The 18,668-nt window shown below is 37.2% G+C and overlaps 1 protein-coding gene and 1 long non-coding RNA gene across 2 annotated transcripts in view; one reads left to right on the forward strand and one right to left on the reverse strand.

Annotated features, from left to right (window-relative positions):
• Nucleotides 1-10,845, reverse strand: part of BMT2 (base methyltransferase of 25S rRNA 2 homolog) — an 87,437-nt gene extending 76,592 nt beyond the window's left edge. The window contains exon 1 of the mRNA XM_003982969.6: nt 10,352-10,845. Coding sequence (XP_003983018.1) covers nt 10,352-10,511 — 160 coding nt within the window. The 5' untranslated portion in view covers nt 10,512-10,845. The remainder of the gene's footprint in view (nt 1-10,351) is intronic.
• Nucleotides 9,978-13,089, forward strand: LOC123383969. Its single transcript, XR_006594434.1, has 2 exons — nt 9,978-10,257; nt 11,041-13,089. It is a non-coding gene; the product is annotated as an uncharacterized LOC123383969 (long non-coding RNA).
• Nucleotides 13,090-18,668: the final 5,579 nt, after the last annotated feature.

An 18,668-nucleotide genomic window follows, 5' to 3' on the forward strand; every position in this document is an offset into this window, starting at 1 on the left:
CAAACCAAGTTCAATAATAGAAATCAGTGAGCCAAGTTATTTTGAAGACTGGTTCTAATATCAAGACAATATCCTAATTATTGACTAAATTCACCTCCACAAACATTATATGTCACAACTAAAGAAAAATACAAGCTACTACTTCCTATGAGAAGCCAGTAACAACTAAATAGGAAAAAAATTAATAGCACATTAATTCATTAGTTCAAAAGACATTTTGATTTAGAACTTATATAAACTATCGAGGTTAGTCATGGTGTCCCATTAATGGGAGAGAAAATGTTTGAATTTTCACCATGCTCAAAAGATACAGGAAACCCCAAAATTACAAATTAAATTATGCACAAAGTAAAATTCAAACTACAGTTGACAACTGTCAACAGATAGTAGTGATGAAAAAAAAGTACAATTTGAATATTTCAAAAGAGCGTTCTCAAAAATAAGAGTTATAAGAGGCTTAGAAAAACAATAGATTCAAAGTCAATTTTCCAGAAATTTTAACCACTGTTTTAAGCAGATATAGATCTACGTGTATGTGTGTGTATATATGTATATATGTATATATACATGTATATACATGTATATATACATACACACATGATTTATTTATATATATATTTTTTACACTATTGTCTAAAGCAAAATTGCAGCTTGAAGTGCAGTCAACTCCATTAAATTCTTTGATAACAGTCCATCTATCTTTTAGGAAAAGTCCTAGCTTTTTTAGGAAAAGTTCCCGGGTGGCTCAGTTGGTTGAGCATCCGACTTCAGCTTAGGTCATGATCATACAGTTCGTGGGTTAGAGCCCCGCATCGGGCTCTGTGCTGACAGCTCAAAGCCTGGAGCCTGCTTCGAATTCTGTGTCTCCCTCTCTCTGTGTTCCTCTTCTGCTCTCTCGCTCGCTCTCTCTCTCTCTCTCTCTCTCTCTCTCTCTCAAAAATAAATAAGCATTAAAACATTTTTAAAAAAAAAAAGGCAAAGCCCTAAACTCAAGGAGAAATTACTGGTAACAACACTAAACAGATGAGTTATTTTTATGTGAAAAAAAATGACTAGATGGTGCTAAAGTGAAAGCATTTTTACATGCCACAACCATCTGATATTTACAACTACATTAGAAATAATATTATTTTCTCAATAACTCCTAATTTCACTTTAAAAAGATAAGAAGCACAGAAGAACTTTAGTTAGGTATAAATCTGAGGCCAATTTAAAACAAGAATAGCTTGTCATTATTCTTAGTGGTTCACCCTTGTGAGCCATGATACCAAAGATTCACATTGCATTACTGTGGTTCTCACATGGCATACAAAAGAGAAGACATCACATGATTCCATGTACATAAAACTCTAAAAAAAAAAAAAAAAAAAAAGCAGACAAATTTACAGTGAGAAAAGATCAGTAGACGTGGAAAAGAGAGAGAGAGAGAGAGAGAGAGAGAGAGAGAGAGAGAGACGTGACTACAAAGAAGCATGAGGAAATTTGGGAGACAACAAAAACATCCTAAATGTTGATTACAGTAATGTTTCATAGGTGTACACATCTGTCAAAATCCACTGAATTACACCCTTCAAATGTGTGCAGTTTATTGTGCATAAATTGTACCTCAGTAAGTTTCATCTAAAAAAATTATGTGCCATGAACACAGTAAAAGTTACAAAATTTAAAAAAAAATGTATTTTATTAAACCTGAGGGCCATCAAATTCATTAAAAAAATCAAAACCAATTTACTTTGAGTATCAAAACTAATCTTGAACTTTTAGAAATTCAGAACTAAAAATCTATTTGATTTTTACTTAGGTATATTACCAAATATGGGCAGTAAGACACATTACCTATAAATGATCAGATTACCAAATTCATGTTCGAAGAACCTTTCAAGATCATTTCCTCTAACAGGAGGTAAACAGATAAAGTCATGACCAAATGGAAACAAGTTCAACAGCCATTCTAAGGCTAACAAAGTGTTTAGGACCAGACTGTTTCACAAATAGAGTTAAAGGAGCTTCTCAGCATTCTTGAGCACCTGATATACTGACACACCCAAAGTGGAACAAAACATCCACAGTGTGTGGTGTTGAAGCAGTTCTTGAGATTCAAACACAGGAACCACCTGAAAACCTGCATCTTACACCCAATATGCTATGACTAGTCATTTCTCTGTTAAGGGAAATGATTTTTATTTTTTTATTTTCACATAAAAATAGAAATATAAGAAGCAAGGGGGGGGGGCAAAAAAACCTTTGTTTTTACAGCCATTCTGACTGAACAAGAGACTACAGAGCAATGTAGGTAGAAATTCCAGGAACCAGCCAATCTTCAATGTTATGGCTGTTAAATGCACCCAGGCAGTGTAGCTAATGATACACCTCTAGTATTTCTTAAATGATGTATTTAACACATTTAATGCTTCCTATGTTGCACAGACTGTTTTAAGTACTTTACAAATATTAACTCATTTAATTCTAATACCAACCCATTGAGAAAGATATTTTACTCTACCAGATAAGGAAACTGAGGTACAGAGAGATTAAGTAAACTTCTCAAGGGTATACGTCAAACCTAGCAGTCAAGTGCCAAAAGCCATGCTTATAACCACCATACTGCCTTGCCTCTCTTTACAAATTTTTGATTTATGAACTTTCACAGATATGAACAAAGCTTTGACACCAGAGCAAAGTACACTGACTCTACTTGCCACAAACAAATGGTCTTCTGTAGGTCAAATGCAGTTACTTAGTCTCTACAACCGCATTGTTAGATTTCTGGCAGTGGTTTCAACTCTGGCTGCACACTGGAATCAACCAGAAGTTTAATTTAAATGACCTGGAGTGGGAACTGGTCATGTATTTTAATGCTCCCCAAGCAAAGTCACTGTACAGCGATGGCTCAAAACCACAGGTCTGTGCAAGACTGTAAACTCAAATGTCTGGTGAAATAATATACAGGTCAGCAAGGCTTGGGGCAACCTGAAGAGTCAAATTTCATTAAAAAACAAAATATTGCATGGATAAAACTCAGTACCTAAAAACACAATTTAGTCAACAGTGTATCCTGTGTTTGGGGCACTCTCTTTTTATAAACATATTTATGATAAAAGTAGTTAATTCAAAATGTAAAACTCTTTCAATACATCCCCACACACGAGATGAAAAGAATTAAGAAGAGTCAGAATCAATGGAATCAACATCTACTATTTCCTTGTAAAACAACTTTACTGGTATGGGTACAATTACAGAGTTTACTTATTTAGTGTAAACAAAGGACTTACGAACAAACTTCTGAGAACTAATTTCTGTATAAATGAGACTAGGAATTTCTGTATTAATTAGAGAAATTTATGTATAAATGAGAACAGGGTGTACTCAGATGCCCCTTTAAAGGTATGGTGATTAGCCATCTATTCTAAAATAACCCTTGCAATAGGCATCAATATACCTACACTTAAAGCACAATAAATTAGTGCTGTCTATCAGTGGTTCTCAGATGTTTGGATTTTGCAACTTGTACAAATTTCACCCCCAGAATTTATGAGATTGGTACTGGGGTTGCAACATTTTTAACTATGAAGTTAGAGTATATAAGTAAATATACACTAATACACAAAATTATTACCATCTTCTAATACTAACACAAACAGACACACATTAAAATATCCTTATTAGTTCTCATAATTCTGTGGGCAAAACTTTTTTTCTTAATCTCTGGTTAACACTGGTATGTGGGAATCAGTGGGTAGGGAAAGGGGAGTAGCAAATAAGAAGAGAAAAAGAATTCACAGCATATAGTAAAATAAGGCAAGTTGATGCAACAAATACTTAACAAATGTTAAGGGCAATATCTATATTCTCTGCTATCTCCAGTTTGACTTATAGAAAAATATGATGTTCATAATGATAGTCTGAACAATTTTTTTTAAAAAAATCTCATTTCTATTGAGAGGAAGTGAGTACGCACATGAACGAGGAAGGGGCAGAGAGAGAACAGAGAATCTCAAGCAGGCTCTGCACTGCCAGTGTAGAGCCTGATGCAGGGCTCAAACTGTGAGATCATGACCTGAGCCTTGGACGCTTAACTGCGCCACCCAGGCACCCCTAAAAGGGTAAAATTAATCTAACTACTTAATATAAGAAGACAAGACAATAAATTCATTACAAAAAATTGTACCCAAAATTTACAATTTAAAAATATGAATGAATATAAAAGATTGAACTCAACTATCTGGAAATATCTATATTAGCTTCTTTCTTTTTGAGTGTGTCTTAAATTTATAAGGCAGGGTGCTTGGGATGCAAAGACAAAAGGCAGAGTCCTACTCAAAGAACGAAGTTTAATGGAAAGACAGGTTAGTGAACTGATAAGTGACAAATACAATAAAGGCAAGCACAACTGTGGTATTGGAGCTTAAGGTAGAAAGAGGAGCATTTACTTACATAAAATTGGACACATCTGGTTGTTTTTTAAGATCTGTCCTCATTTATAAATTATCATCACTCTGCTGGGCAGTTCATCTGCCCTCAAACTTCAATTTCCACAAAGAGGGCTTCCAATCCTACACTTGCAAAGGATATATTCCAAACTAAACCCTTACACCATCTCTCTCAACTTGCCTGTCTACTCTGTTCTCTCTGCCCCCATCCCAACATACATACATTTCTAAAATGGATGAAAATGGGTACTTATATTTTCCCAAACAACAAACCTTGACATCATCTCTGACTCTTCCCTTTTACTTTCACTAAAACTGCTCACTCAGACCTTCAAAAAGTCTTTGATATAACTTTCTCTGTTTTCATGATTACTGTTGTTATTTATGCTATTAGTAACTCTAAATCAGATTAGTTTAAGAGTCTCCTAGGTGAAGTCCTTTCTTCCCAGATTCCTTCCTACTCTAACCTATAGTACTTTACACTTTAGATCAGCATTCCTTCACTGCTCTGTCCATGATATAACCTATGGAGCTTTTAAATAATACAGATGCCTATGTTCCACGAAGTTCCACAGATGATACCAATGCAGAACCAAGGCTAAGATCCACTGCATATGTTATTGTAGTTTTTTTCCACAAAACAATCAAAAGGATCTACACCAACCAAAAGGACCTACTTAATTTTTACTGTACCCTTTGAAATGTAAAACAAAACAAAACAAAACAAAAACAAAACCCCTAAAAACATACCTTACTACAAAGATGAATAAAAATTACAAAACTAAATAGCTAATCTGCTATGTGCATCTCAGTGAACTGTTTATCAGTCAATAGTCTCTTAATCTTTTAGTGTTATTACTCATTAAACTCTTTTCATTTTTTTCTCCCTGCTAGAAAGGCAGTTCAAACTCTCCTAGGACAAAGTTAACAAGCCCTTCTGTGGACAGTCTTCACCTCATTTTGCTGACTGAACAAAGATTCTATCACAAAGCAGCACTTTCTAATTCTATATCAGAATGAGAGACTGAAAAAAAATGTAAAGAAAATAGAGTAAAACGTCACTTAAAAGAAGTAAAACAAAGAAAACCTGTTCAAAGTTTCTTGGGGTTAAGGAGTTGGTCAGTATTTTAAAAAAATGTTGAAGGCCATAGAAGAAAAAAAATTAGGAAATTTCAATTAAAAAGTCTATTATCCCAATTTTAAACACAATTTCAAAACTTTGTTTCAGGAAAAACACTAACATTACATTCATTCTTTCATTTTTAGACCTTTTAGTGTTAGTTTAAAATTATTTCTAATTCAAAGGTTTTTTCCTCCGTGCCAATTCTCTCGTTTGAGGGGTTTGCTAAAGAATAACAATTACAAATGTACTTTTCAGCCTATTGTAAACTGTTATTCTAGCTCACCCTTTGTCTCCAACTATGAAGAATTTGAGTAATCAATAAGAATTAAACATGTAATTTAGACAATTTAGCTGTTCACTCTTAATATGCTGCTCACAACTGTTAATCTTTGTTAATAACGTTTATTTATTTTTGAGACAGAGAGAGACAGAGCATGAACCGGGGAGGGTCAGAGAGAGAGGGAGACACAGAATCAGAAGCAGGCTCCAGGCTCTGAGCCATCAGCCCAGAGCCCGACACAGGGCTCGAACTCACGGACCGCGATATCGTGACCTGAGCCGAAGTCGGATGCTTAACCGACTGAGCCACCCAGGCGCTCCATCAATCTTTGAAACAAATTTTTTCTGGACTTAGTCGACAGAACCTTATCTGTGTTCTTTTCTGTTTCAGTGTCAGTAAGAATCTGTCTTGTTTTAACTAGTTTTATAATATCATCATTGCTACTAATAACACTGATTTTTTTAAATATAGGAAACTATAATAAAGATCATCCATAATCCCATGACCTTGAGAATACCACTGTTAACAGGTTAATATGTATTTTTACTTTTCTCTGATTGACTTGTAAGCTTCATGGGGTTTATGTAATTAACTATTTAACTTGTTTTGGCATAAAGAATAAGTAAATTCAGAGAGTGAATAAATTGATGAAATTTGCTAAAAAGCATTCACAGATGGGTTAAAAAATCAAAACTAAATGGAACGGAAATGACACTTTTATTTCTAACAACTGCATTCTCTCAGAATGTTTACAAAAATACCTTAAGTTTGGAAAAAGATGCCAAGCATAATAATAATCATCGTAAGAATAGGATTATGGAAAAAAAAAATACAAAGACAACTGAAAATATACATGCTTCTACTTTACTTCTCAATTAGGTATGTACTCACCAGGCACATCTGATTAAACAATGAAGTCCCTGTTTGGAAAGCAAAACTAGTTGTTTCTCATTAAGAAGCTGTCTACAACTGTTATGATACATTTAAAATATTTCTAGTTTACATGGATGTCAATTTTTAAAATTCTGTACAGCAAAGACAGAAAACACCTATATCTGCAAGCATGTTTCCATTTATATAAACTCAGTCTAAAAGACTGTCCCTATCTCTAAGGCTGAGACCAGAAACACCCCTTCTCATCACCACTACTGGACATTTCCCTAACATTTCCTCTTGGTAACTACTTAAGACATCAACACGGCCTAGAACACTGACAATTATCTCCAATTCTCAATGTGTAAAAAACTGCAAAGGATCTCTAAGTGGTGACCAAGGACAAGCAGTAAATGGAGTAGAGAGGGAAAAGCGGTAAAAGAAAGAGTACACTAAATCCACCTGCTAGTCTCTATCATTTTATCCACTACCCCCTCAAACCCCAAGCCTGCTCATCCCCATCAACAAGCATCAGGTAGATAAATGGACTGGGAAGGATGGAGAGAAATCTTTTTCTACCACAGCAGGAAAATCTTACTTTCATTGTTATTTCTGCTTCATTTTCAATTCGAGTATCAGATATAAGGGAAGTGAAAACTACATTATCCAACCCTATGCTTGTTATCCAGTGCTCACTCCTGTCCTTACTGTGAATGTTTTGCCTCCTTCTTCATTCTACCCCCACTTATTTTCTTCCCTGACATCTCTCCCCCTAAAGCCCCATACATCATGTAGTTCCAACTCAGCTAATCATACCCATCCCATGGATTACTCCATTATCATCAATTTACATCTTTTTTACCTAACACAAATTCTAGGGCTACTTCCTGCTTTCCATTTTCTCTCCCATTCCACCAACATCTGCGGTCACCATTAGGTGTGCAACCGGGAAGAAAAAACTATTATTCCTATAAAATATGTACAGTACTAATGATGAACTATCCAAACTTCAAGCAAGTTGTTTTAATATTTTTGGGATTTGGCACACTCAAGTGTAAAAGGAAGGAACTAGTTTAAATCACCACTCCAAAATCTGGCTGACAAATTTCCAGGCCTCAGTGATAAGGACTGTGAAACTATATATCCAAGATGAAGACAGGAATTTTCCAAAAGGCACCCCCGATGAATCTACTGATCAGTCATATTTGGGAATCCATGATAAATGCTAAGGTGTCTTCTAGTCTAACATTCCAATATTCTAAGCTGGAATTATCACTCCATTTTCTGATAGGAATACTGTTATAAAAGGAGTATAGTTTCCATAGTTATTGGTATTACAGTTACTGATTAAATAAGCCTTTGTAACCTAACCTAGCACCTAAGCGCTATTTATTATTTCATTACCACAGGTGACTTGCAGATGAACTTGCAAAATATGTTTACAGACTGTGGACCACCAGTGTTGTAACAATACTAAAACCTCAAAGGCAAACACTAAAAATTATTTCCTTGGGATTATGTGCATAATTAGACTTTCCCACAGATGGCGTTTTCACAGATTTTTGTTCTATCACAACTAAGATTTGACCTACATGTCAGAAGTTAAAGAAGAAAGGGCATGCTCGTTAGGATCTTTTACTTTGCTAGTTCACTGATGGGCCTTTGTGTATCAATGGAATAAAGCCTAGAGAATTCTGGATCACTGATGGAATTCAGGGCATTAAAATGCTAAAAGAACTGTATCACTCAAATATCTACAGCCCATCAGGGCTTCACCTGCCCAGAAGCACACTAGATCATTCATTTATGAACTACATGTATCTATTCTAGCTCTGGTAACTTCCAACTACCAATTCTCATTATGAACAAATATTCCCTTGCTTAATATTCATGTTTAAAGACATGTTTCAACATGTGGGAACTAATCAAGTATAAACAGCACTTAAAGACATGATGACAAACTAGTAGTGTATTGATTTAAGTGAAACCTATTCATTTATGAATAAATGAATATTATAAAAAGGTAAAAATGGAAACAATTATATGCTAGTCATTTTTTTCTTTAAAAAGACGTATTTGCTTAAAGTCATACAAAATAGCATGATAAAAGTGTGTCCATTTATTTCATTTCTCCAGTGGATTTTTCCAATCTACAGTGAATGCCATTATGTAAGTGCATTCTCTGAAAATCAAGAATGATGCAATGGTTGCCATGACAACTACTCATTTTATTGAATAAATTGTGGGTTGGGGGTTAAAACATTCTTTTAAAAAACAAATTTCAACATCTTAACTATGTCTGATAAATCTCTTTCTATTGCTAGCTACTGAACAATAACTATAGGCCATCTTTGAGGATGACTATTCAAGCAGTTATTTTAAAAGCTAGGCTTGAGTTGCCAAGGGAGGAAAACTTTGAATTTAAAGTTTGAAAAATGAAACACATTAACTACATCCAAAGGTACAAAAGACACTTTTTAATCTTCTCGAGTAACTGAAAAGTGTTTGTAAATCAAAAGTAACATGATGTTACATGCCAGTTCCTTCGCTGTCATAATTTTGCGTCTAATCCTAAATTTAAAGAAGTATAAAACACCAGAAGACTGCAGGTTTTCCAGTTTGCAATTCAGCTAAAGTGAGGGCAAGTAGCTTATCCCTCATTTTGATACTGAGAAGAAATTTCTCCTGAGCGTGTGAAAAACCAGAATTTTCAATGCCGATCTTATAAAACAGCTCTGTAAAAAAGCCTGTATTTAAAAACACCAAGGCTAACCGTACACTCCAACTATAAACACCCCTCAGGCAGAAGCAAGAGCTATTAAAGGCTTCTTCTGCTTAAGATCTTCCATAGGGCTAGGTCCCCAGCGATGGCCAGCTTCACTGGCATCTGTGTCCTTAGGAGGCTTGGCGGTTACATAGACTATTCAAAGCCAAATAGTATTTTGAGAACCTGTCCCAGATCTCTTCCTACCTCACCGAAAAAAACCACTAAGATCAAGCTTTTGAAGAATGGCGGGAGCGGGGGGCGGGGGTTGAAGGGGATGGATGGCGCCCCTCCCCCTTCTAACAAGGCGAAGTCCAGTCAGCTAGAAAGGCCTGCTGACTTCGCAGCCCTGGAAACCAATGCGAGGAAGCTCCCTCACCGCCTGGCTAAACCCACAGGAGAGGGGTCTTTGAGGGCAGCAAATCGAACGGGCTGGTTAAGCGCGAGGGTGCGAGTGGCAACTCAGGCTTCTTTCAATCTGTCTTCACAAACAGATTTTACCTGCCTTCGTGTTTTACCTTCACCTCTCTCGTGCCTAGCGGCCACCTCTCCTGGGGGTGTGCGCGTCTCTGTGTGTAATGACAACAACCTCAGCACCCCGACTGGGGGCAAGGGATTGGAAGGGGTGGGGATTCAGTTCCTGCACAGCCCTGGAACTCTCCTGAAGGGCCCTAAAAGAAAAAGGGGCGGGAGGAGCGCGCCAGACGCCACTGAAGACTCGACCGAGAAGGGGGCGTCCGGGCCTGGGAGAGCTGCACTGGCAGGGGCTGACGTGCGGCTCCTTCAGGTTGTAATGGTGGCCCCTTGGAGGAGGGGATAGGTGACAAGGGGCTAGGGGCGATGAGGCTTCCCCTCCCCCCTCGCTCAAGCTCGCTGTTTACCTTCCCGGTACTTCTTGCGAAGCCGCCGGTGGACGCTCTTCACCACCCCGGAGAGCTTCTCTTGCTCCAGCTTCCGCTCCTGCTCCCGGGGCGGCGGAGTGCTGGGGGGCCCGGCCCTGTGCCTGCCAGCACTGCTTCGGTCGCCGGCCTCCGGCTCCATGTCGCTGCCGCCGCTGCCGCCGCCGCCCCTCGGGCCCCCGCAGACGCCCGCCTGACGGAGGAGGTGGGGAAGGAGGAGGCAGCAGCGGAGGCAGCAGCCGGAGGAGGCAGAGGAACCGAAGCGTCGGCCTCGGAGGTGGCCCCTTACCCAAACGCACAAGCTGATTGGTGGACTGTGGAGGGCTGGGCGGAAACGGAAAAAGCCAAGGGCCAATTGACGGAGAGCGCTGGCGGCGCACCCGGTTGTTTGGGACCGCAAGCAGCTGGAGGAGGCAGGGCTTGTGGGCTAAGGGAAGCCGAGGCAGTGGGAGCGCTGGGCCCAAAAGCCCCTCTCTGCTCCCCGCCCCTCGCCGGGCTCTGTGCGCAGGCGCTCTCAGCCACGCGCTTGCGCGTCTGAGTTGTAGTTCGGGCTACGTTCTGCTGCCCAGCCTTCTCACGTCTTCCAGCTGTTCATCACAAGTGAATTGCGTTCTAGCGAGAAGCGGTTAGGGTCCTCTACCTGAACCCCTGCTGTACTTTGTCGCTTGTAGATTGTCTTTGGCTCTGGGAAGCGCTTTTGAGATGACTCGACCGCACAGGAATTTTACACTTCGAGGGACCCAAGCAGAGATGCTTTCATTGGCACGAGAAGTCTACCAAGTGGTGACTTAATTCACGGGCCGGCAGTAGTTAATGCCTCTAGTGCCAGAGCTGGGCGAAGGAAATAGAAAATGAGGAAAGGAGAGGCCCAAGAAAATCAATAGAAGATAATAGGGTAAAGGGAAAGAAAGATGGAGAACCCACAGCACATGCCCTCAAGAACTTATGTGGGGACCCCAGGTGTCACAGGAAGCCTGCCCTGATTTAATTTGCATCAGAACTGAGTGCTTTTAAAACCGGCTTGGGTGTTCTCCTGTCCTTTAAGTGGGTGGGTAAGTCTGTGGGGAGTGTGCCTAAGTGGGGTTGGCAACCTATACCTTCATAGGGAGTGTGGTTGCTGATCTCTGTCCCAGAAAGGTGAAATGCTGCTCTCCAGGGAGTGGTAGACTGTATTCGTTCTCGAGGTGGTACTGAGGCTGCTGCTCAACAGGCTGAGAGCTCTTATTGGATTGTGTTAGGCTGTAGGGTACCCCTGAACTGAAGTTGTTGGTTACATGATGTTTCTCATAAATTGTTGCAAAAACTTTTTGACCAGTGATTTTACGAATACAAATAAAGCTTGCGTTATGTAACTTTTATATGCCACCTCTGAATAACGAAGACCCTGAAGAGCAAAGCATTGTACACATTCTCCAGAACATAGGAAGAACAGGAAGGGGGTAAATGAACGGAGAAGATTGGTGGAATATAAAGATGGAAGGTGTGTCCCTACCTGCACAGTGAAGAGGCAGATCAAATACAGGTGAACTTCAAAATAACTAATTATAATTATGAAATTACACACACATGCCTAATAACTTGAGGATATGGTGGTCTTATCTGAAGTGTTTTCATTTGGGAAGAAAGGGAAGCTTTAAATGACACACTGTTTTGGCTCTTTCCATAATTTAACATATATAGGAGGCAAAAAGAGGTGGAAATATTTAGAAGTTACAACCATAGTGAAGAGGGCATTAAATTTCATTTGTTCTGAATTGTCCTTAAGGAATAAAAAACTCTCCTCCCTGCTACTAGTAGCAAATGAATTTTAAGGTCCTTTTTAAAAGTAAATATGTACACTGAAGGATAATTTGAAAACACAGAAAGGAGTAAAGTAAAATTGCTAAGAGAAAAGATCATAAATGTTCTCTTCACAAAGAAGAAATGGTCACTATGTAATGGGATGGAAATGGTAGTTGATTTGGTAGTGGTAATCATTTGCAATCTATAAACATATGAAGTCAAGATCTTGTACACCTGATACTTACATAATATTATGTGTCAATTATATCTCAAAAAAGCTGGGGGGGGGGGAGGGGAGAGTAAAAGTCACCTGGAAACACATCACTGAGAGAGAAAACTGTTAACATTTTTTTTTCTTTGCTTGTGTATCTTTATTTCAAATGGGATATTTCTTGATAGATGTAAGGTAATTTAGTATATGAATAGCCTCTCACTTTAGTAACCAATTGCCAGCTATAGTATATTTGTGTTGTTTTTCTGTGTTCCTAATAATGCTGTGATGAACACCCTGGTACACAAATGTTTGTCCATTTCTTTAATCGTACATTTCACTAGGCTAAATTTCTAAAAGTCAAATTTTTGAATCAAAGGGTCAAATATATTGAAGTTTTTAATGTATATTGTCAAATCGCCTTTTCTGAAAGATAGTAGCACTTTATTGTCACCTCCAACAGTATGTATGTCTATTTCACTGCACCCTTACCGAGTATAAGTATTACAATTTACAAAATCATTAATGAGATTTTTTAGAGGTCTTTGTTTTTAAGAAACATGTGGTACTTTTCTGCTGTTTTGTTTTTTTTGTTTGCTTTTTATTTTTAACTAGCTATTCTGGTTGGCATAATATTAACATTAAATATTAATATAAGAGCAAGTAAAAGGAACTTATTCAAGACTCTTGTCACTTTTTAAGCAAATTAAAGAGCTCCATATTTTAAGTTTGTTTTTGGTTTCATGCTTTTTTTTTAATGTTTATTTATTTTTGAAAGAGAGAGAGAGAGAGACAGAGTGTGAGTAGGGGAGGGGCAGAGAGAGAGGGAGACATAGAATCCAAAGCAGGCTCCAGGCTCTGGGCTGTCAAGCACAGAGCCCGACATGGGGCTTGAACCCATGAACCATGAGATCATGACCTGAGCAGAAGTCCAGTGCTTAACCAACGGGGCCACCCAGGCATCTCAGTTTGACGCTTTCTTGAGAAGCAACTCAAGAAATAGGAATTGGAAAGCTGGATTTTATTCTGAATTTTCATGAGTTCAAATAGGGCTAAGGCCAATATGACCAATACTGACTTTTCTTAAGAGGACTAACCACAGTATGTAAAAGGAAGCTTAAAACTTTCCTCTGGTGTGATTAGTAATATTGGAAAAAGTTTTCTATCTGTTAAGGTAGCAGAAGGATGGTAGTGGGATTTTCCATGTAAATAAAATATCTGTCCTAATTGCTGGTAAAGGGATTCTTTGCAGGAAGTATGTTTGGTGCCATACTCAACAAACATATCCTACGTGCAGGAAAATATCAGTACCTCCTTTCCCATGTGATGACAGGATTTCACTTACTGGAAATACCTTATTTTTTTAATTCTTTCATTTTTTTAATGCTTTTTTATTTTTGAGAGAGAATGTGCACATGTGCGAGGGAAAAGGGGCAGAGACAGGGAGAGAGAATCCCAAGCAGGCTCCACACTCAGTGCAAGGCCTGAGGCACTGACCTGAGCAGAAATCAAGAGTGTGATGCTTAACTGACTGAACCACCCAGGCACCCCTCTCATGAATATTTTAAATGGCTGTTGGAAAAAGGGATGTTGGAATAAAACAGTATTCACTGAGCAGGACGAACCAGTCTGGGAGGGAGAGGCATTTCTAATGACTGCACTAAACCCCTAATAACTAAATTTCTCATCCCCATTCTTTGCTTTACCAGACCAACTTTTGTACTCTTCCCCATGCACATTTGGTGCATCATAGTAAGCTTCCTATGTCAAAGAACCACTCAGTATAGGAAAAATGTCTTTGGAAAGAAAAATACCTGTCTTGTTTGTTTGCAGTGATATTCTTTATAAGGGAAACAAATTCCTATAGGCAGTAAGAGTCAACATGTAAAAATACATTATATTTTCAGTGAGAATTAAAAAAATATTAATTGATAATGAAAAGTAAAATTTTAAAATCCATATCAAAATCTGGGTGACGGCCCCAAGTTACTGAATAAAAGATTCTGGGTATATTTTACATAGTGTAGTTTTCATTATTTATTGAATATTCCTGTAGGTGGGAGAAGACTACACAGAAGAAATTGAGAGTCTTTAAATTATCTAAAGCATTGATCATTTATTTTTATTCTGTACCCTATTATTATTTACTCCTCTTTGACCTTCTTTATTTCCAAATTAGGTTTTATTTTTCCAGTCTTCATTTTAACTGAATTTCTAAAAATTCTATTCCTAGGGGTGCCTGGGTGGTTCAGTGCATTGAGCATCTGACTCTTGATTTCAGCTCAGATCATGATCCAAAGGTTGTGGGATGGAGCCCAATGTCCATCCATGCTCAGCCTGGAGGCTGTTTAAGATTCTCTGTCTCCCTCTGCCCCTTTCTCCCGCTTGTATTCCTTCTCTCTCTAAAATAAAAAAAATATATAACTATAAATATAAATAAAAAATAAAAATTCTATTTCTAAATAGCCATGAGCCAAAGATTTGGCCAGCTTGGAGTGTATCTATCTTCCAAAAAGATACATCAAAAAGATACATCAAGTCTCTTTGCACTATTGATGTATACCATTGTACATTTATAAATGTTAGTTTAATATTAATACTTCTATTAATTAAAATAATAGTAGAACTAGCAAGCAAAGAAATATTTTCAGTGATAGATTTCATTCAGTATGGTGGATTACAACTTTAAAATTCCTTCAATTTATTTTAAATAGAATTACTTTCTTAAATAATTTGTTTATAGCTACTAGTCCAATGTCTCCCCTGCGTTAACATATCTGCCAACGTAAAAATCTTTAAAATAATACAGATTACCCTCTCTTTCTAAAGTCAATATGCAGAATCATGTTAAAACTAGTATTAACTACAGCAAGTGAAAAACATTAATGCCTAACTGCAAAGGCAATGGTAAAATTTACAATATTTTTGTGATATACTAATTAATTAAATTCATTTAATTTTCACAGCAGGACTAATGTAGGAAGATATCTACATAGAAAATGGGAAGTATTTTTCCAGGTGATAGATGTTGTTCTTATAATGAAGCATAAGACTAAGAGATTTTCTACATCCTGATTTCAACTTTTCATTAAACATGAGAACATTAATCACTTGATTTCTCTAAACTTTATTTTTTCTTCTTCATATGTAAAATGTGATGTTAGATTTGACTAGTGTTTTTCAATTATTTTTTTACCATGACACACAATAAGAAATAATTTTTTTAATACATTTTACATTGGGGCTCAGGATACTTAAACATATACTATACATATAAATATATACATATAGACACTTACATATCAGGGTAAAATTTCCACCAGACAATACTTCATTGAATACCTTCATTTGCTAAGTGCAATAATACGCGGTGATATTTTCAATTCTATTTTAGTTTTTAAAAATGTGGAGCATACTACATTGATTTTTATGGTCCACTATTGAGTATTGGCCTAAAATTTGGAAAACACCAGCAATTTAAAAGATCCCTTTCAGCCCCCAAACCACTGTAATTCTGTGACTCACTTTACTTTTGAGAACACTTTGTGAGATGTATCTTGCCACACAGAGGCTACTCAGCTCCTTTTGAACGTCATGTTTACATCTGGGAGATTTCCCCCAGTATATATGCAGGCTCAGATAAAATACTTAGACTCTGCTAATTATATTCTCTGGGGTGAAAAGTGCACTCAGAAAAGTGCAAAACAATGAAGCAGAAGCTACAAGGAATCTTTTGGTCTGTTGAGGGAGACTGTGGAGGTGTGGGTTTTTTGTTATTACAGGGACTGAAATTCCATCTTTCAATGTCCAACATTTGCCCTGAAAGCCAAGAAACAGAGTCGGTGGGGTTGGACCAGGTAGAGTAGTCGCTGGGTCTGACTTAGGTGTTGATCTAGACTGGGTAGTCTCCAAGTGTGCCCCTTTGGTCTTTCTGGAAATTGGCAGCCACCAATATCCTTTAATAATATTATAGTTTTGATTTTCATTTTTCTGATGATTAGTGATGTTAAGAAGCTTTTCATATATCTGTTGTCCATTTGCATGTCTTCTTAGAGTTTATTTATTTTGAGGGTTGTGGGGGGACAAGTAGGGGAGGGGCAGAGAGAAGGAGAAACAGAATCTCAAGCAGGCTTCATGCAATCAGCACAGAGCCCAAGCTCACAAACTGTCAGATTATGACCTGAGCCGAGATAAAGAGTGGGAGGCTTAACAAACTGAGCCACCCAGGCGCACCTCTGCCCATTTCTTAACTACATGTTAGTTTTTTTGTTTGTTTGTTTGTTTCATTGGATGTTAGTTTTTGTTTTTGTTTTGTTTTGCTATTGAATTATGAGTTCCTTATGTATTTGGATATTAACCCCTCAGCAGATATATGATTTGCAAATATTTTCTCCCATTCCGTCAGTTGTTTTTCAGTTTGTTGATGCTTTCTTTTCTTGTGCAGAACTTAGTTTTGATGTGGTTTGCTTTTGTTCCTTGTGCTTTTGATGCCATATCAAAAGCACTCAGCAGACATCACTGCTGAGACCGAGGTCAAGGAACTTTTTCTTTCTATTTTCTTCCAGGAGTTCTATGGTTTGGGATCTTAAATTTAGGTCTTTGCATCTTGAGTTATTTTCATGAGGGGTCCAATTTTACTCTTTAGCACGTGCTTATCCAGCTTTCCCCATACCATTTATTGAAGAGACTCTTCTTTTCTATTGACTCTTCTTGGCTCCATTGTCAAATATTAGTTGACTATATGTGTGGAAATTTATTACTTGACTCTCAATTCTGTTCCATTGGTATATGTATCTATTTTTATGCCAGTACCATACTGTTTTGATTACTAAAACTTTGTAATATAGCTTGAAAATAGGAAGTGTGATGTCTCTGGCTTTGTTCTTCTTTTTTCAGGATTGCTTTGGCTATTTGAGGTTTTTTGTGGGTCTATTCACATTTAGGCTTGTTTTTTTTTCTATTTCCGTGAAAAGTGTCATTAGAATTTTAATAGAGATTACATTGAATTTCTAGATGGCTTTGGGTAATATGGATATTTTACCAATATTAATACTTCTGATCCAAAAACACAGGATATCTTCCCATTTGTTTGTGTCTTCTTCAGTTTCTTTCATCAAAGTCTTGCAGTTTTCAGTGTACAGATCTTTCACCTCCTTGGTAAAAGTTCCTCCTAAATATTTTATTGTTTTTGAAGCTATTGTGAATGGGATTGATTATCTCTTTTTCAAGTGTTTTGTTGTTAGTGTATGGAAACACAACTGCTTTTCTGTATGTTGATTTTGTATCCTTCAAATGTACTGCATTCATTGTTTAGTTGTAGCAGTTTTTTTGGTGGGGTATTTAGAACTTTTTCTGTGTGAAATCATATCATCTGCATTACCATAAAATTGTAATAAATTCAGTATTTACAATTTATCTAAAGCTTTTGAAAATTACTCAAAATTGAACTTCCAACCTGTTTTCTTTTATTCACTAAAAATGTGCTCAGCCACAGGTCAGAAGACTCAATATTGTTAAGATGTGAGTTCTTCCCACATTGAACCTAAAGATTCAAAGCAATCCCAGTCAAAATTGGAACAAGATACTGTTGGTAGAAATTGACAAGCTGATTCTAAAGCTCATATGACGATACAAAGAAACCAAAAGATCCAAAACAATTTTAAAAATGCAGAACAAAGTTGGAGATTTCAAGATTTAGTATATAGCCACAATAATCAAGACGGTGTGGTACTGACATAAAAATAAACAAGTAGATCAATGGAAGAGGAGAGAACATTCAGAAATAGGCCCACACATGTACAGACAACTGATTTTTTCACAAAATTGCAAAGACATTTAATGGAGAAAAGATAGTCTTCTCAACAAATGATGCTGGAACAATTGGACATCTTTATGCCAAAAAACAAAACAAAACCCTTCAGCCCATGTCTCATGCCATATATGAAAATTGACTCACAATGGAACATAGACCTAAATATAAAACTTAAAACTGTAAAAGTTCTGGAAGAAAACCTTTATGACCTTGGGTTAGGCACATATTTTTTAGATATGACATAAAGTACAGTCCACAATAGAAAAAAATAGTAACTTGGAATTCACAAAAATTAAAATTGCCTGCTCTTTGAAAGACACTGCTAAGGGAATCAAAAAGACAAGCCACTGAGTGGGAGAAAATATTTGAAATCATATGTCTCATAAAGGGCTTGTATCCAGAATATATAAAGAATTCTCAAAACTGAATAATAATAAAACAAACAACTTTCCTCCTTCACCAAGGGGAACAAGATGTGAAACACTTCCTTAAAA

This window comes from Felis catus, chromosome A2, assembly GCF_018350175.1.
Source record: "Felis catus isolate Fca126 chromosome A2, F.catus_Fca126_mat1.0, whole genome shotgun sequence".
Lineage (NCBI taxonomy): Eukaryota > Metazoa > Chordata > Mammalia > Carnivora > Felidae > Felis > Felis catus.